Source organism: Hordeum vulgare, chromosome 6H (assembly GCF_904849725.1).
Source record: "Hordeum vulgare subsp. vulgare chromosome 6H, MorexV3_pseudomolecules_assembly, whole genome shotgun sequence".
Classification (NCBI taxonomy): Eukaryota; Viridiplantae; Streptophyta; class Magnoliopsida; order Poales; family Poaceae; genus Hordeum; species Hordeum vulgare.
In genome coordinates, this window is record NC_058523.1 from 169,233,648 (window position 1) to 169,253,370 (window position 19,723).

Genomic DNA, 19,723 nt, shown 5'->3' on the forward strand with positions numbered 1-19,723 from the left:
CCATAGGAATATCTTCGTGCGCCCTGCTACACACTGGTTGAAATGACGGTTCACTAACCTCATCAAGTTCCACCACCCACCCATTCAATTCTTTCGAGAGAAACCTTTCCTCGAGAAAGGACCCGTTTCTGGAAACAAACACTTTGCTTCCGAATCTGAGATAGGAGATATATCCAACTGTTTTTGATATGCTATGAAGATGCATTTATCCGCTTTTGGTTCAAGCTTATCAGACTGGAACTTTTTCACATAAGCGTTGCAGCCCCAAACTTTCAAGAAACGACAGCTTAGGTTTCTCCAAACCATAGTGTATATTGTGTCATCTCAACGGAAATACGCGGTGCCCTATTTAAAGTGAACGCGGTTGTCTCTAATACATAACCCATAAACGACAGTGGTAATTCGATAAGAGACATCATAGTATGCGCTATATCTAATAGGGTGCGGCTATGACGTTTGGACACACCATCACACTATGGTGTTCCAGGTAGCATGAACTGCGAAACAATTTCCACATTGTCTTAACTGTGTACCAAAAACTCGTAACTCACATATTCATCTCTATGATCATATCGTAGACAGTTTATCCTCTTGTCACGATGATCTTCACTCTGAAATAGCTTTGAACTTTTCAATGTTTCAGACTTGTGATTCATCAAGTAAATACTCCTGTATCTACTCAAATCGTCAGTGAAGTAAGAACATAACGATATCCACTGCGTGCCTCAGCACTCATTGGACTGCACACATCAAAATGCATTGCTTCCAGCAAGTCACTTTCTTGGTCCATGTGATATGATTTTGCATGTCTCAAGTGACTCAAAATCAAGTGAATCCAAACGATCCATCCGCATGGAGTTTCCTCATGCGTTTATACCAACAGGTATGGTTCGCATGTCTCAAACAATTCAAAAATGAGTAAGTACAAAGGTCCATCAGCATGGAGCTTCTTCATGCATTTTACACCAACATGACTCAAGTGGCAGTGCCACAAGTAAGTGGTACTATCATTATTACTTTGTATCTTTTGGCACCAATATTATGAACATCCGTAACACTACGATCGAGATTCATTAAACCATTGAGGATAATTATTCAAGCAAATAGAATAACTATTATTCTCTTTAAATGAATAATCTTATTGCAATAAAGACGATCTAATCATGTTCATGCTCAACGCGAACACCAAATAACAATCATTTAGGTTTAACACCAATCCCGATGGTAGAGGGGGCGTGCGATGTCTGATCACATCAACCTTGGAAATACTTCCAACACATATCGTCACCTCGCCTTTAGCTAGTCTCCGTTTATTCCGCAGCCTTTACTTCGAGTTACTAATCACTTAGCAACCGAACCGGTATCTAATACCCTCGTGCTACTAGGAGTACTAGTAAAGTACACATCAATATCATGTATATCAAATATACTTCTGTCGACTTTCCCAGCCTTCTTATCTACCAAGTATCTAGGGTAGCTCCGCCTCAATGACCGTTCCCCTCTTAACAGAAGCACTTAGTCTCGGGTTTGGGTTCAATCTTGGGTTTCTTCATTAGAGCAGCAACTGGTTTGCCGTTTCATGAAGTATCCCTTTTAGCTCTTGCCCTTCTTGAAACTAGTGGTTTTACTAACCATCAACAATTGATGCTCCTTCTTGATTTCTACTTTCGTAGTCAAACATTGCGAATTTCTCAAGGATCATCATATCTATCCTTCATATGTTATAGTTCATCACGAAGCTCTAGCAGCTTGATGGCAGTGGCCTTTTGGAAAAACATCACTATCTCAACTGGAAGATTAACTCCCACTTGATTCAAGGGATTGTTGTACTCAGACAATCTGAGCACATGCTTAACGATTGAGTTTTTCTCTTTTACTTTGTAGACAAAGAATCTTGTCGGAGGTCTCATACCTCTCAACAAGGGCACGAGCATGAAATCTCAACTTCATCTCTTAGAACATCTCTTATGTTCCGTCACGTTTCAAGATGTCTTCGTCGCCTTGCTTCTAAGCCATTTAAGTATTATGCACTGAACTATCACGTAGTCATCAAAAACGTGTATGTCAGATGTTCGCAACATCCACACACGACGCTCGAGGTGCAGCACACCGAGTGGTGCATTAAGGACATAAGCCTTCTGCGCAGCAATGAGGACAATCCTGAGTTTTACGGACTCAGTCCGCAAAGTTGCTACTATCATCTTTCAACTAAATTTTCTCTAGGAACATATCAAAACTGTAGAGTTATAGCGCAAGCTACATCATAATTCGCAAAGACCTTTTGACTATGTTCATGATAATTAGTTCAATTAATCATATTACTTAAGAACTCCCACTCAAAAAGTAAATCTCTCTAGTCATTTGAGTGGTACATGATCCAAATCCACTAACTCAAGTCCGATCATCACGTGAGTTGAGAATAGTTTCAGTGGTAAGCATCTCTATGCTAATCATATCAACTATACGATTCATGCTCGACCTTTCGAACTCTTGTGTTCCGAGACCATGCCTGCACATGCTAGGCTCGTCAAGTTTAACCCGAGTGTTCCGCGTGTGCAACGTTTTGCACCCGTTGTATGTGAACGTTGAGTCTATCACACCCGATCATCACGTGGTGTCTTCAAACGACGAACTGTCGCAACGGTTCACAGTCAGGGAGAACACTATTTCATCATGAAATTTTAGTGAGAGATCACCTTATAATGCTACCGTCGTTCTAAGCAAAATAAGGTGCATAAAAGTATTAACATCGCATGCAATTCATAAGTGACATGATATGGCCATCATCTTGTGCTTCTTGATCTCCATCACTTAAGCACCGGCATGATCTTCTTGTCACCAGCGCCACACCATGATCTCCATCAACGTGTCGCCATCACGGTTGTCGTGCTATCTATGCTATTACTACTAAAGCTACAACCTAGCAATATAGTAAACACATCTGCAGACACAAACGTTAGTTTAAAGACAACCCTATGGCTCATGCCGGTTGCCGTAGCATTGACATGCAAGTAGATATTAACTATTACAACATGATCATCTCATACATCCAATATATAACATCATGTCATTGGCCATATCATATCACAAGCATACCCTGCAAAAACAAGTTAGACGTCCTCTAATTTGTTGTTGCATGTTTTACGTGGCTGCTATGGGTATCTAGTATGATCGCATCTTACTTACGCAAAAACCACAATGGAGATGTGCAAATTTCTATTTAACCTCTCTCCAAGGACCGCCTCGGTCAAAACCAATTCAACTAAAGTTGAAGAAACCGACACCCGCCAGTCATCTATATGCAACGAGGTTGCATGTCAATTGATGAAACGAGTCTCTCATAAGCATACGAGTTATGTCGGTCCGGGCCGTTTCAATCCAACAATACTGCCGAATCGAGAAAATACTAAGGAGGGCAGCAAATCGAACATCACCGTCCACAAAACCTTTTGTGTTCTACTCGAGATAACATCTATGCATTAACCTAGCTCATGATGCCATTGTTGGGGAACGTTGCATGGGAAACAAAAAATTTCCTACGCACACGAAAACCTATCAGGGTGATGTCCATATACGAGTGGAGATTAGATCTACGTACCCTTGTAAATCGCAAAGTGGGAAGCGTTAAGAAACGCGGTTGATGTAGTGGAACGTCTTCACGTCCCTCGAACCGTCGCACGATCCATTCCGATCTAGCGCCGAACGGACGACACCTCCGCGTTCGGCACACATAGAGCTCGATGACGATCTCGGCCTTCTTGATCCAGCAAGAGAGACGGAGAAGTAGATGAGTTCTCCGGCAGCATGACGGCGCGCCGGTGTTGGTGATGATCTATTCCTGCATGGCTCCGCCCGAGCTCCGTAGAAATCTAATCTAGAGGAAGAACTACGAGGTGTAGTTTTGAGTTGCACGTGGCGAAGTTGTGTCTCAAAAGCCCTAAACCTCTAGTATATATAGGAGGAGGGGAGAGGCAGCCTTGGCGCACCAAGTAATCCTCCTTGGGTCGGCCGAAGTGGGAGAGAGGGAGGAGTCCTTCTCCAATCCCACTTGGATTAGGACTCCTTCCTTATTTTCTCACCTCTTTTGGATTTTTCACTTTTCCCTCATGGGCTTTCCTTGGATGACTTTGTCAGCCCATTATACCTTATTGTGCATCCAATAAACCCATGGGGACCCCTTGGGGCGTGGTGGGCCCACCCAGTGGGCCCCCGGAACCCATTCGTCACTCCCGGTACACTATCGGTAATGCCCGAAAACTTTCCGGAATCCAAACACCAACTTCCTATATATCAATCTTCGTTTCCAGAACATTCCGTAAATCCTCTTGACGTCCGTGATCTCATCCGGGACTCCAAACTACCTTCGGTCACCAACACATGTAACTCAACTATACTAAAACATCATCGAACCTTAAGTGTGCAGACCCTGCGGGTTCGAGAACTATGTAGACATGACCTGAGACACTTCTCGGTCAATATCCAACAACGGGACCTGGATGCCCATATTGGATCCTACATATTCTACGAAGATCTTATCGGTTGAACCTCTGTGCCAAGGATTCAAATAACCCCGTATGTCATTCCCTTTGTCCTTCGGTATGTTACTTGCCCGAGATTCGATCGTCGGTATCCGCATACCTATTCCAATCTCGTTACCGGCAAGTCTCTTTACTCGTTCCGTAATACGAGACCCCGTGACTTACACTTAGTCACATTGCTTGCAAGGCTTGTTTGTGATGTTGTATTATCGAGTGGGCCCCGAGATACCTCTTCGTCACACGGAGTGACAAATCCCAGTCTTGATCCATACTAACTCAACGGAGACCTTCGGAGATACTTGTAGAGCACCTTTATAGTCACACAGTTACGTTGCGACGTTTGATACACATAAGGTATTCCTCCGGTGAAAGTGAATTATATGATCTCATGGTCATAGGAATAAATACTTGACACGCAGAAAACAATAACAACAAAATAACACGATCACATGCTACGTTTATAATTTGGATCTTTTCCATTAGATGATTCTCCTAATGATGTGATCCCGTTATCAAGTGACAACACTTGCCTATGGCCAGGAAACCTTGACCATCTTTGATCAACGAACTAGTCAACTAGAGGCTCACTAAGGACAATGTGTTGTCTATGTATCCATACATGTATTTGAGTTTTCAATCAATACAATTCTAGCATGGATAATAAACGATTATTATGAACAAGGAAATATAATAATAACTAATTTATTATTGCCTTTAGGACATATTTCCAACAGGTATGCCCTTACATCAAGCAAATTATAGAACAGACCTGCAAAAATAAATGGAATGCGTGGAGATATGTCACGTCCCGTCCTGACTTGATATCTGCTTTGACTCTTAAGCATGCTGCCATAAGCTCTTCTGTTACGTACTCACACCAGTTAAACTCGGCTTGTGGTCTATTTGTGTGAGCGCGCCCCAATAATGGGTGTTTGTACGGTCATGACTTGGTGCTGGGGCGAGCAAATGACCCACCTCGAACATGACAAATGCGATTTTGAACGAGTCAATCGCTGGTTTGTAGCTATCCTTGTCTAATGGTCGAGCCATGATTTCCTCCACATATGACAAAAGATTTTTTCCGTGTTGGCTAATTCTTAGAAAATCACGAACAATAGTTGTGTCAGCTGCTGTGGCCCTTTGAATGTGTAAAGGCCCGCACGGCACACCTAAAATCTTGTGCATGTCGCCTGCTCTAAATGAAATTTGCCTCCCGGGCCTAATGTATATAGTCCTGGAGGTTTCTTCGACTCTAGACATGAGCCATATGCTTAGCTTGAAATTTGTCCTGGAATGAGTGGCAGATCCAAAATGCCTCCAAACTCCATCTCCCCTACGAGATCTCTTTTGAACGCATCAAGGGAATCTACCATTGCACGTACTTTCGTGGGAGATGAACGCGATGTAGCCGTAGGCTGGGTGGACATAGACATGCTGTCGTTCGCCTCCTGTGAGTGCATGGACTCATCCATCTGTATGGACAACGTTGTGCGCAACTATACCTTGTACGTACGAGGAAGGCAAAAGTCAAAAATAGATGCAAAATGCTCACCGTAGTCCGGCAGCGAGGTAACGACGGCTGCGGCGCAAATATCGCCCTGCTTAAACAAGCGCGCGGCGAGAAGAGAGCAGACAGTGTGTGTTCTGGCACCGGCGCCGTGGGCAGAACAATTTATAGGCGGGCGTGGTTGCGCGTCGCCGCGTGGTAGGCGTCGTAGCTTTGATGGCCCATGAATGCTTCGATGGGTGCAGTAATGTGTTGCAGGGGCAGCAGGGTGTGCTTAATTTGTCTGTTTTTCATTAAGTATGCTGGAACATGTGTCGTGGTGCAGAGCAGCGGGGGGTTATTACCGTCATGGGGGCGTGGGGTGCACGTGGTTCGCGCGTGACCGACCGTGGACAACAAAAAAGAACTAGGTAGCCGAACGGCAGGGGCGGAGAGTGCACCATTGATACGAGAATTTATTCTTAAGCAAGCTTTTATGGGGCAGATTGGTGCGCAGAAAAATGGCGCTCGTCATGAACTAGCGGAAACATGCAGATCCTGAGAGCACACTGGCAGAACAAGAAGATCAAACGGATACGCGTGGAGCCTAGCTGCGCCCAGTCGCAGAAGGGGTCTATTTCATAACTTCTGCAGGCAAATCATGGCCATGAGCACCAGGTTCGCTACGCCCAGGATGAATACCTTCTTGAGCCACGCCTGGTTCTCTTCGAGTAGCGTTACATGCGGACACATCGATGCGTGCGAGAGCATATACCCCCAGCGGGCGCTGAAGTACTGAAGGTACTTGTTCTCCCATTTCCAGAAACTACACCCGTCGTACTGTGAAAATCATGCAAAAACGGGTGATTAGCAAGGAGGCTGCGGGCTGGATGGAAATGGATCCTGGAAAAAACTTACCCCATGTCGCCCACACTTGTAGAAATGCCTCCCTGGGTTTTCTGCGGTTGCTGAGACGAACCAGCTGATGTAGCCGACGTTGCATTCCGGGCAACGGATGAGAGGCAACGGTGGAGCCTGGTTGACGGTATGGTGTGATGGATGGGGTTGGGAGCTAGACTGAGACTTGGATAAACCCATTGTTGTGGTCTTCGACGAGAGCATGAAATGATGCTGATGAGCTGAGCTGACATGGGCTTATATATGGGAGCCATCAAATTCAAAATGCAGAGGAGAACGTCGTTCATCTAGCCATTGTAGTCGGGATGCTAGCAAACAGTCGGATCGATTCAATGCCCAGCTCCTGCCCCCGTCAGCTATAATCAATGTAGCAGGCCCTGCCTCGGGTGTAGTTTGTCAGGTGCTGCGAGTGTCAGGTGGCCAGACGGTGAGAATACACTCCTATAAGTAATACAAATACGCGTGAGTGAAAAACGTTATACAGCTCGGGCTTTTTAACAAACCACAAGCTTGTTAACTCGCCAGCTGGGTGGAGTTTTGGGCGACACGTAAGGCTTTGTTCGGTTCCAACCCCCGCGTGGATCTAATCCCTGCAGGCCTTGTTCGGTTAATCCCCACCACAAGGGGATTTGAGAGGATTGAAGGGGATTGAGGTGGATTTTGACTTACAGGGGATTTAATCCTCCCCAATTCACTTCAATCCCCTTGCAACCGAACAAGGCCGCAGGGTTTTGATGTCGCCACCTAACCCCCGCGTGGAAGCATTCCACAATGGGAATTAATCCCTATCACCTAATCTCTGTTCGCTTACAACCATCAGCAACAACAGTTTTAAGTGTACAACAGCACAACACTAGTATACGACAACACAACAGGACAACATGAGTAATACAAGTCTTTTTCATCAGTAGAAGCAATCGATGACAGTTACAAGAAGCACGAATCAATTCATTAGAAGTCAAAAACAAGCTTGTGGTTTGTTAAAAATGCAGAGGACAAATTACCTTGCACAGTTGCAGTTTAGTAGACGAAATTACGATCAGTATATGGATCTTTTCGGCGCTTCTAGCGCCCAGCTGACGAGCTGGACAATCTGAGCAGCGAAACTGCGCCACCGCGGACGCCGGAACTGCAGTCGGAAGGCAGGTCCGTACATCCGACGGATCTACAGAGTGACCTCCGGGTTCTGGGACCGACGGAGATCGGAGGGAGAGGGCCGCTTCCCGTCGGATCAGGAATCTTGGCGTCGCCGCAGTGAGTTTGGTCCCGGTCGCCACCAAGCTTGACCCGCTGCAACTAATGCGGCAGCATCCATTGGACAGGGGAGAGGGAGGAGGGGAGCACGCCACCACAGTTTCCTCCAGTGGCACTTCTGCTTCTGTCCCTCCATATCTGGCGTCGCCGTCGTCGCCGCCACGACACGAGAGAGGGCGAGAGAAAGCGTGTCGTTTCGAGAGAGACAGAGAGAAAGGGTTTACTTCCACGAGGCGGGGCACGTGGGTCGTTTCCCGGCGATTTCCACGTGGTTCGGAAGGGAACTAATCCCCGTCAGGTCTAATCGAAGGCTGTTATAAGCGAGACCGGGATCCGCCCCCAGCCAGGGAGACACCCACGGGGATCAGCAGGGATTTGGCCAGATCCCGGCGGGGCTGGGGATAACCGAACGTAGCCTAAAGGCGTCAAACATGAAACATGATTCACTGATGCGGGTTCACTTCTGAATGGACAAAAGCTTATGGTTGCCAGGAGCATGCCCCTTTTGCATGAGCACATACCATAGTTGCTGGAAACGGACACATTTTGTAGAGAAACAAGGAAGCCTGGAGATGTACTACCCATACATACGTGCTTGTAAATTGTTCAGAGCTCATCGCACATCAGTATGGTCCGATACTCAAGGTTGGCGGCATGATGTCCAAGACCCTGAAAAGAAGGAAAATCCACTATCAGTAAATATGATTTCTTTCTTTTTATATAAGAAAGTACAGCAAGGTCTTTCATTTTCTAACTTGTCTAAGGCTCGAAGGGCGACACTGATTTTGCTCCTCATGCCTTCGGTAGACGACGATGGATCACGCACTGACTGCCGTACTAGCGCCTCAGATTCTTCCAAGGCTCTGGGAAACAACAGGCATTATGGTCAGGCATGCATCGCTAAGTTAATTCCAGAAGCAAAGAAAGTGGATTTCAAAATGTTTCCTTGTGTACTACATTACCGTGAGCAAAATTCCACGGCTTGGGGAGCAGCTTTGCCTTGACCAGTAGAGAAAGCATATTTTACCACCTGCATAAAAAGTAAGTAAATTAGGATCCAGATTTGGAATCAAGCTATGGCACTATGCATGGGAATAAAAATACATTTCCAACGGCTATGTGAATGGTTTAAGAGACAAGATCATTTCAAGCTTCTGGAAGCTAAAATGCCCGCATGGTTTGCATAAACGAATAAAAAGATTTTACGACAAATGGTTAGCAACAAGAATATGATGCACTGATAACGTGAAAGTGTTGACTAATTATGCAAGACACAAGAACATAACTTACTTCTTGGATATCTAAAAGCACAGATGATGCCGGGCAACAGTCAAGTAGTGATACACACTCATGGTAAGTTGGCATCTCCAATTCCAAGCGCTCATCTACAAAAGGAACATACATTTGTGAATCTTCTCGGCATGATAGTTAATTCACAGGAACTTTGGACTTCAAGAGCTGGCTTGATTAACATTTACAAATGAAGGGTGAAATCACAGAACAAACATTCAGGGTAATGGTTAGCAAACAAAGCTTTGATATACTTGAAGAGCTGTACTTGGTTAACATTTACATTGAGAAAGTAGAGAACACAAATGAAGGGTGAAATCACAGAACAAACATTCAGGGTAATGCTGCAGAATAAATTGAGAAAACATTTGCAGTTGGTGTAAGAAATTATTTCTAAATCAAGACTCTAAAAATCCACTTGCTAAATGTTGGTTGCATCCGCGCTTGCACATATACTGCCTCCGTTCAAAATTATTTGAAGTTTTAGGTTCGTCTTAAGTTTGACTAGAAAAACATAGCAACATCTACAACACCAAATTAGTTTCATTAGATTCATCATAAATTTATTTTTCATATTATATATATGTATCTGATGTTGCGGATATTAGTAGTTTTTTCTATAAACTTGGTCAAAATTAAACTTAAGGAATTTTGACTTAGGACAAACCCAGGACTTCAAATATTTTAAAATGTAGGGTTTATACATCTTTATCTTTATCTAATCTAATTCTAATAATAAAGAGGCTATCGCTTCCGCCGGAAAACCCATCGAGGTGATTTTACAAAAAAGCCCTTACTGTTTATGACATTAAACTCGTAGTATATATTAAATATATTTTTAAATACTCATATCTTTTAAACCGTAACTCCAAATTTAACATATTATACATGGAATTTGATTAAAAAAATATGCAGAATTTAAGTATGATATTATTTTATCTGTTAAACGTTTAATAAAAATACTATCTAGGGTGCAATCTTAATAAATAAGTCATTATTCGTCTTTTTTTCATACCGGTACTCATCCGGGTTGGGAATGAACATGTCAACAAAATCAGGATTAGAGATGAAACTGAAGGTCACTTGACTGATTCTTTGTACGTATTAAATCTACATGCAAGCCGTGTTAAAATAGAAGACCTGTGAAATTTTGAACTGCATTTTTGTAGGATAAGACCATCTTTATTTGTATCGTAACTATAAATTCTTAAATTATAGACATTTTTTTATAAATTAAGAGCGTGTGCCGTGTGGTATTTCTTTCTCCCGTTGCAACGCATGGGCCCTTTTGCTATTACAATCAAAGACAGTAATAAGCTAGTGCATCAATGGTGAATTAATCAGTTGCCTATTTCTCTGAACCAGTCTCGACTCAACAGCACCTGCAGAACACAGTCCGCCGCACTAATCCTGGTAAGAAGTCTCCAACATAAGTAGCATCAACGGCAGCAGACGGAATCAACAAGATGCCACACAAAGCAAACATCAAATATATACAAAAAATTGGATGCAGGAATATATGAATTACCTCTTAGTAGAATATGTGGCCACGTGATCCCCTGCAAAAATTGGTCAAAGAAACAATTACATACAAAAGCATCAGGAAAGAAATGCATATAGATTCACAAGGGAGCAATTTTTATGTTGAATAACCTCAACCTGAGTCCTAGTACAACTACTGGATCCTAACCAAGTCACAAACAGATCATGAACTAAAATTTGGGGGGAAAAGGCTAGTGGCTGTAGAAGTTGCTCTCTTTTATTCTATGGAATTTCACAATTGCACCATAAGCACTATGTGCAAGTGCACAACTACAGTTACAGTGGTGAGCTACGCAGTGGTGCGAGAGAGGAACGTGACATAACAGTCAAGGCCATCTGGCAACGGTGAAATGATGTCTGAGGATACACAAAGGCTGGTCCACCAGATGGACATTGGTCGCCATAGTGGTATTATCATGGTAGTTGGGACCTTCTGCACATGGCTATTTATGTTTTGGTATTTTGGTGATGCAATAGTCATTTGAAGAGAAAACTTGCGCACTTAATGGTATTTTATTTAGGTTTGATGAATGGATTTACAGTAGCTTAAAAGATAATTGTTCCTATCCTGCTTGGTTGGGTGAATGGAATGAGTGGGCTCATCACCACCTAAATGCTCATCAGCAGTTGCTAACAAAAGAGATTGAGCATGATATAATTCCACAAAATCATGAAAGATGAACTAATGATTCATTTTAAATATATATTTACACTACAGGATGCTGCTTAACCTTGCATGCTTGTACCTAACTAAAACATGAAACATGGAACTAACAGAGGTTGCGGAAGGAGCTGCTCTGTGTCTGCTTGTGAGCGCACTAGCTATCCACCAGTGTGGGTGAGGTCTCTACAGACAGGATCCCTGCTGGTGGTAGCACACTTTCTGAGTATGGATAGCGGTTTCATGCCTGTGTCGAAGGCATCAACATTCACGAATAATTACATGAACAGTGCCCAGCTGGTTGACATTCAAATTTTATGAAAAGCTAAAACTAATGAACATGAAGTGTTCACTGTTAATATTGTCCATAATGAAGCGGGCACATGTAACCAACAGATAACAAAGAGAAAGAAGGGAGAATGACTTCACCTGAGGTCGTCGGGTCGATGTACTTGGGAAAGGTGCATGGACTATGCCATGAAATAAGTTTGCGCCCTTTGGTAGAATACGGGGCGATTGCCTCCACAGCCTTGTGTTTCATGTCGATGGTGATGACCCAGGCCTTGTCGTCTTCCTTGTTAACCTTAGACATCATGTGCAGAAGATTGTCATCGTGCTTGCTCAGTGCGGGGGTCAAGAAAATCAGTCTCTTCAGTTCTGGTTCTCCAGTCTTGCTATTCCATAGCTCAGGCAGTAAATCAGAATAACTTCGGTCTACTGAAATGTTAGCAGCATCAACTGTGAAGCGTTGGTTCCAACCATCCGAAGTCATTATCCTGTCCCATATGATGGCTCTCCAGCCTTGGTTGCCTCTCCTGCGTTCCGGTTCATCAAACTCTATCTCGACAAACTTGATCAGACCGTCGTCGCGGCAAGAGGACACATCGCAGCAGTATTCCGAGGCAAAGTAAGGGAGGCCACGCTCGTCCGTCTGCCGAATCCTTGATGCGGGCAAGGTGATGTACTTGACCACAGGACACTCACCAAACACGTCGCATAGAAGGACGATGCCGCTGAAGAGATCAACCCAGCCCAGTGAGCTATCTCCTACCATGACCGACTTGCAGGTGCCATGGTTAAGCAGCAATGCCTGATCATCTTCCGATAAACAAGACGAGGGCACCTTACTACTCCACGCCCACGTCACCGACGAGAAGATGTGAAGATCGGAACGGCAAGGCTTGTTATAGGCAAATTTCGTGTTGAGGAAGACCACGGCATAGTGCTCGGAATCACCACAGGGTAAGAGGCCAAATTGATCTCCTATTCTGATCCTGTCTGGGTCCGGAATCAGATCCAGCGACGGCGGCCCGGGGCCGGCTCGGTAGACGAAGTGCTGGATGGATCTCCGACCAGGGATGGGGACAAAAGTCACGCTGAAGAGGACGAGGGCTGCCTCGGCGCAAAGGATGTAGGGCTCGTCGTGGAAGTCCTTGTTGAGGCCGGAGCAGTGGACGGAGAAGTAGGAGATTCCCGGTGGGTCGACCAGCCAGAAGGACACCTCGATGGGGTGGCCCTCCATCGTGTGGCAGCCGGCGGTGGTCGAATTCCGGTATCCCGAGATACGCGCCGACTTGTGAAGTAATACCCAATCGGGACGGCCGGAGTGCCGGGTGGTTCCGCCGGCGACGTATGGGTCCATCGGGGTGGGGAGGTGGAAGGAGATCGGGGAAAGCACCATGGATCTGGACGGCGGCAGAGGCATGATTTAAGGGTTAGGGATGGTGGTGCAACTTGGGGGGTGCTCGGCGGCGAAGAAGAGTCTCGACTGGTGGTTGCCGGAGGCGACCACCGGCGCCGGCGAGGGTGGAGTGATCGATGCGGGGCGGGGTGCGGGATGGGGGGCTCGGCGGCGGAGAGAGTCTCCACTGGTGGTTGCCGGAGGCGACCGCCGGCGCCGGCGAGGGTGGAGCGCTCGATGCGGGGTGGGGTGCGGGATGAGGGTTTTTCGGGATGACTGTTTGTTTTTCGTTTGGGGTGGTGAGAGCCGAGAGGTCTTTTTTTTTTTTTTGAAGGTCCTTTTTCTCCAAGGCGTGCCGCCAACCCCAGCCTCCTCCCCTCCCGTAACTCACCCTCCCCGACCCGCCCCGCCCTGCCTCCTACCCATTTGCTCCCTCTCGCAGCCCCGCGATGGTGCTTCCTCTCATGTGTCATGCCTCGGGAGGAGAGGAAGCTGGCGGTGTTGTTCCCGGCCGAGCGCGCGGTCGCTCGTCGATGGGGGGAGGCCACGGGGGAGCGCGTCATCACCGGCTGCGCCTTGGGTGACTCCGACATGCTCCAGCGACTCGTCCAAGTCGGAGGCCAGGCGGTGCGCGCCGTCGCCACCTACTGCACCCCTGGGCGACTCCGACATGCCCTGTCGCGAGCTTCGTCTCCTCTATCACTTCCGCAGGCTTCTCTGCCGCCACCGCATCTCGTGCAGCACCCTCTCTTGCTCGTGTATCTGGACGAGAGGCAACCTACTGTGAGGAACATGTCGACCTTGGTGACATCTACGATTCTAGGATGAGGCACGTCCATGAAATCGATGGTGAGGCAGTCGCCCGTCAGGGGTGCGTCAGCTCTGTAGCGACCACAGGTATAAGGGCATGTACAATGCATAGGTGATGCCTTGTATGTCAATGTAGGATATAATGTTAAAAAAAAGGTTTGTATGAGGAAACAAGATTCTTTGAGAAGGTGGGTGTTTGAAGAGAAAAAATATGATTAGGTGTAAAAAGCTAAAAGAAGTTCGATTGAAAAATAGAGATGTATGTGTATTAGTCTTTATTTTCTATTTTTTGATTAGATCCATTAATGATAGCTTGCAATTAAAAATCAATATAAATACCATAAGTTATTTTTTATCATGTATCATCTATATCCATATACCATTATTATACACGCCCTAAAGGCACTTTTGATGCTCCATCTAAATCTGCAGTTTCAGATGTCTAAGTACCAATCCTATAGTAATCTGATGAATTGTTTTACAAGCATTCTGTTATCGCCTACGAGCATTACCTAGACCACATCGTTGTGACCGGCACCCTCGCGCGAGATACTAAGAATCTTGTTATAGAAAAAAAAGTAACGATCATTCTTTTTTTCTAACGAATCACGTAATCCCAAAGTTCACAAACTAATAAGGTTATCAAATGAATTGTAATCACGATTGAAATTGTTGAGAGAGATATGGATCAGTATATGTTTTGAACTTGCAAATAGCATAAGGAAAAGGTCCATTACAAAATTGTAAATTTTGAATTGATTTCTAATCTATTGTATTATTTTTCAAGAATGCCACTCGGATTCGAACCTAGTGTGTGTGAGCGTGAGTTGGTGCATTGACCTCGGTACGGCCTGTCGCGTTCTCGAGTATATGTGATTTTCCCTTTCCGGGTCTTGATGGATCAGTTTGATATTTGACCCAGCAGAAGTTTTTGGACTTTGTGTATGCTATATATTGGTAGGAGGTAAACAAATTGGAGTTAGGTAAAGACGATGTGTATGCCAGATATGCCCTGTATTCCAGAAAAACATTTACAAGCACGCTTCTTCTAGAAAAGAAACATTTACAATTGCTTTCTACAGTGCTGAACAATAAAAAGTTGCATGATACATGCATGCGATAAGAAGTTGACGAGGTCAGCTCCTGAAAACTACCCCAGTTCCGTTGCATTTACGTATGATGCATGATGCATGCACAAGCACAAGCACAAGCACAAACCTAAGGTAGGCGTGTCAAGCTGTCAACCGGCACGGCGGGGATGAACTTGACGGCCCAGCCGATGGGCCATGACAAGGCGGCGATGGCAACGCAGACACTCCACTGCACCAAGCCCATACTCTCGGTGCCGGCGAACCTGGCGAGGACCTCGACCATCAGCACCTGTAGCACGAGCGCCACGCCGATGACGACGAGGAACGTCGTGCTCTTGAGCACCCCGGCGAAGACGTTCTTGTTTTCTACCTCCCTCGCGTTGAACTCGTTCAACACTTGGCACAGAACGAACACGTTGAAAATCATGGTGCCGTTGGCCTTGCCGTTGGCCTTGCCGTCGGTGCCGAAGACATCACGGCCACAGTACTGGAGCGCCAGCAGCACGGCTATCTGGAACGCCGCCTGCGCGGCGAGGTTGCGCCACATGGCTCTGCTGATGAGCGGCGCCGTGCGTGAGATGGGCGGGCGGTCCATGAGCGCGTCCGCGGGCTTGTCCGTGGCCACCGCCAGCGCGCTCAAGGTGCCCATCACCAGGTTCACCCACATGATGAGCTGCACGGTGGTCAGCGGAGCATCGCCCGTGGTGATTGCGGACACGAAGTTGACGACGATGGCCACGCCGTTGACGGTGAGGTGGAACTGGACGAACCTCAGGAAGTTGTTGTAGGCGCAGCGCCCCCAACGGATGGCCATCACCACTGTGCCGAACACGTCGTTGAGGATGATGGTGTCCTTGGTGACATCGGTGCCTTGGACGCCCATGGACAGCATCACGTCGGCCTCCTTGAGCGCCAGCGAGTCGTTGGTACTGTCGCCGGTCACGGCCACCACGTGTCCCTTCTGCTTCAGCCGCCTCACCAGCACCAGCTTGTCCAAGGGACGGAACCTCGCCATGATACGGATCTTGTCCACCACCTCCAGCTGCTGCGCCGCCGACATGGCCCGGAACTCCTGTCCCTCCATGACGACGCCGTTGAGGTCGCTGCTGGATATGACGCCGCATTCCTTGGCGATCGCGCGGGCCGTGAGGATGTTGTCGCCGGTGAGCATCTGGACGATGACACCCGCCTTGGTGCATGCTTCAACGGCGGCCTTAACCTCTGGTCGGCACGGGTCTTTCAACCCGACCAAGCCCAGCAACGTCAGACCCTCCTCGTCGTCGATATTCGTTTGCTCGGTGCCGTTGACCTGCTTGTAGGCGAAGGCGATACACCCGAGGCCGACCACCGCCATATCGTTGATGACCTTCTCAAGCTTCTTCATCTGCTTGACGCCAAGTTCGTGCGCCGCTCCGTCCATGTCCATGTACATCGAGCAATTCGCCAGGACCACCTCTGCGGCACCTTTCCAGTGCGCAACCACCTTACCCGTGGTGTTGTCCATGGTAATGGCGCGGCTGCGCTTCTTGACGGAGTGGAATGCCTCGACATGCAGGACCTCGCAGCTCCTCTTCAGTTCCTCGGCGTCCATGCCGAGGTACGCCACGGCCCATGACAGTAGCGCCTTCTCCATCGGGCTGCCCGATATCTCCGGCGGCAACAGGCAGTCGGGCCTGTATACGCTTCCGGTGGTGTTGAGCCCGGCTCCCTGGCAGAGCAAGCTAACGACGCCGGAGGCGATTGCCGTGGTGTCTTTAACCCGGTCAGTACCGACCCAGAGCTCGGTCACCTTCATCTGGTTCAACGTGAGCGTTCCGGTCTTGTCGGTGCAGATGACTGTGACCGACGCCATCGTCTCCAACGCCGATAGACGGTGCACCAGCGCGTTATCCTTCACCATCCGCATCATGTAGAAGGTGAGCATCAGCGTCACCGCGAGAGGGAGCGGGAGCGGGATGCTGTTGTCCAACAACGGCAGCTTCGCCGTGCTGCTGGTGAAGTGGCGCACCGTGAAGGTGACCGCCGCGACGGCGACGCTGATTTTGCCGATGGTCAAGGAGAGCCCCTCGAGGCGCTCCTGGAGCGGCTTCGGGTCATCGGCCTCGATTTTCATCAGCTCGCCCCACGAGGTGTCGGTGCCAACGGCGGTGACAACCATCCGGCCGTAGCCAGCAATTACCTTCACGCCAGAGGCGAGGAAGGGGTACTTCTTGTCGTCGATCTCGATCGGCTGGGGCTCGCAGGTAATGCTCGACTCGTCTACCCGAAGGCCGTGCCCCGTCAGGAACACCCCGTCCGCGGGCACGGCGTCGCCGGCCTTCAGTATCACCACGTCACCGACGACGATGTCGAGTATGGAAACCTCCTGCCTCCGGGCGGCGCGGACGACGGTGACGTCGATGTTGGCGGACTCGGCCGCGAGCTTGTCGTCCCACTTGGCTTGGGTGTGGCCGATGACCGCAGTCACGGCGGAGACGAGGAGCACGGCGAGGAAGATGCCCACGCCGTACAACACGTACTTGAGGCGGTGCTCCTTGATGCCGAAGCCGAGGTCGACGGCGGCGCAGACGAGGAGCGCGACGAGGACGACGTCCCTGAGCGCGTCGCACAAGTGGTTGAAGAAGCTGTTGCTGGTCTCGGCCGGCTTCTGGTACTTGTTCTCGCCGAACACCTCCTTGCGACGGCGCACGTCGGCGATTTCCCCGCAGATACCGTGCTCCGGGTGGGACTGGAGCTTGGCGGCGATGCAGGCACCGCCGCCCATGCGGAGGAAGCAGTCCTGTCGCTTCTCCTTGACAAGGAACTTGAAGGATTCGCCGTTGCCCTTGCCGTCGTCGACCCTTATTACTGTGTCCATCGGCATGTGCTGCATGGCGGAACGGCTGGACTGAAAGATGTGGTGTTGAGTGGTGCTAGCAGCTGGGGCCAGGTGTGACCAGGTTTGGATTGCTTATGGTGCTTTTCTACAGATTATTGAGTTGATAGCCCATCTGGGGGAGAGATTAGTTATTAGTAGCGGGGAGAGGGATAGAGTTGCGTGCGGTTGACGCGTTGCGCCGTTCCTTCTTTTCCTTTGGCTGCTGCGGATCGGACAAGGCTTCGAGCGCGCAATGCCTCGTCGCGTGAGACCACGTTGTGCAATGGTGGAATATACCGGGAGGAACACCTTCCGGAAGTCACCACGGCGAGGTTTCGACTCCATCTTGATCGTCATCGCCTGGTCACTTTGAAAGCAGAGGAATGGCGAGGTGTTCGGGAGGAGCCCATAACAACTTAAACCCTGCACAATTGATGCAACAAATTCTCAACGAAGTTGAAGACTGGAAAAAAGGCCGGAGCTCGTGATCTACATAGATTTGCAAGAGAGTAATTTTATATTTCTATACGTGTTGGTGATGGTGTTCGATCTTATCTATGTTCGCATGGACATGATCCTCTCATAAATTGTTTCTTTACCTTTTGTAAAAATATGGTACGTTATGGACGTATTCTCGAAAAAAAGACCACGTTGTGCGTCAAAAGGAGGGCGGGCTCGGGGTACACATCCTTACTGTCCAAAACAATTATCTCCTCATGAAACTTCTGCATCGTCTGCATATTTTTTTTTGAAATGTGATGCGTTATGACCCGATTCATTAAAAAAGATCGAAGAGAGTTGTTCGGTTAATAAACGAAAAACTGGGCAAAAAACTTCACAATACGTCCGCCAAAACAAGGCACACAAGGCGACCTCGCAACCCACACAAGAACGCACACACGTCGCCAAGGAGAAGAGCGTCGTTGAGGTTACCATCGACGACCACCGATGTAGCCTCCACCACACAAACGCAGAGGCCTGCGTCGGCCAACCCCAAACAGTCCACCACATGCGTCGGCGACCAGGCAGTTTCGATTCTATCGACGAGCATTGTAGGATAAAAAGTGTTGGACCTGTGCCGAGCCAGCGCCAGAACCGACCATCCGTCTCGCGTCATCGTCACCGCGAGGCTCCTCCTTAAACAGCTCAGATTTCAGAAGACAAGAGAGGCACGGCGAGTCCTCGAACACGTCGGATGAGACCGACTACTAGAACACAGCTGCAAATCCTACTCCGTTTGAAGCGGCCATCGTTGCCACACAAGAAGCCGCGCAAAAGCATCCACATTGGCGGACGGGCACCAGCCGACCGCGATGTCGCGAGCGTCTGACCCATGGAGTGTGCAAACGAATCCAAAGCTCTTCAAGACTACACCCCAAGAACAAAGCGACGATGCCGACACCGTCGTCCGACGCAATCGGGTCTAAGGTTTTCACCCGAAGAACTGGATCCGAGGGTGTGCAGGGAGAGAGGACGTGGATGTGCCGCTGTGTTCTGATTAACTGCAATATGCTTTGAAAGGACGTGGATGTGCAGTTGTGTTCTGATTAACTGCAATATGCTTTGAAAGGACATGGATGTCGCCTAGAGGGGGG

At 48.0% G+C, this 19,723-nt stretch overlaps 2 protein-coding genes and 1 long non-coding RNA gene across 3 annotated transcripts; all 3 read right to left on the reverse strand.

Moving 5' to 3' along the window:
- Nucleotides 1–6,480: 6,480 nt before the first annotated feature.
- Nucleotides 6,481–8,373, reverse strand: LOC123403044. The gene is made up of 3 exons (XR_006611391.1): nucleotides 7,947–8,373; nucleotides 6,943–7,345; nucleotides 6,481–6,864 (listed from the first exon to the last, which is right to left on the reverse strand). It is a non-coding gene; the product is annotated as an uncharacterized LOC123403044 (long non-coding RNA).
- Nucleotides 8,374–10,826: 2,453 nt separating this feature from the next.
- LOC123405261 lies at nucleotides 10,827–13,331 on the reverse strand. The gene is made up of 3 exons (XM_045099017.1): nucleotides 12,119–13,331; nucleotides 11,015–11,045; nucleotides 10,827–10,896 (listed from the first exon to the last, which is right to left on the reverse strand). The coding sequence occupies exons 1-3, from the start codon at nucleotides 13,329–13,331 to the stop codon at nucleotides 10,827–10,829; spliced, it is 1,314 nt and encodes a 437-aa protein (XP_044954952.1).
- Nucleotides 13,332–15,398: 2,067 nt separating this feature from the next.
- On the reverse strand, nucleotides 15,399–18,210 carry LOC123405263 (calcium-transporting ATPase 7, plasma membrane-type-like). The gene has a single exon (XM_045099018.1). The coding sequence runs from the start codon at nucleotides 18,141–18,143 to the stop codon at nucleotides 15,399–15,401; it is 2,745 nt and encodes a 914-aa protein (XP_044954953.1). The 5' UTR covers nucleotides 18,144–18,210.
- Between the last annotated feature and the right edge of the window lie 1,513 nt (nucleotides 18,211–19,723).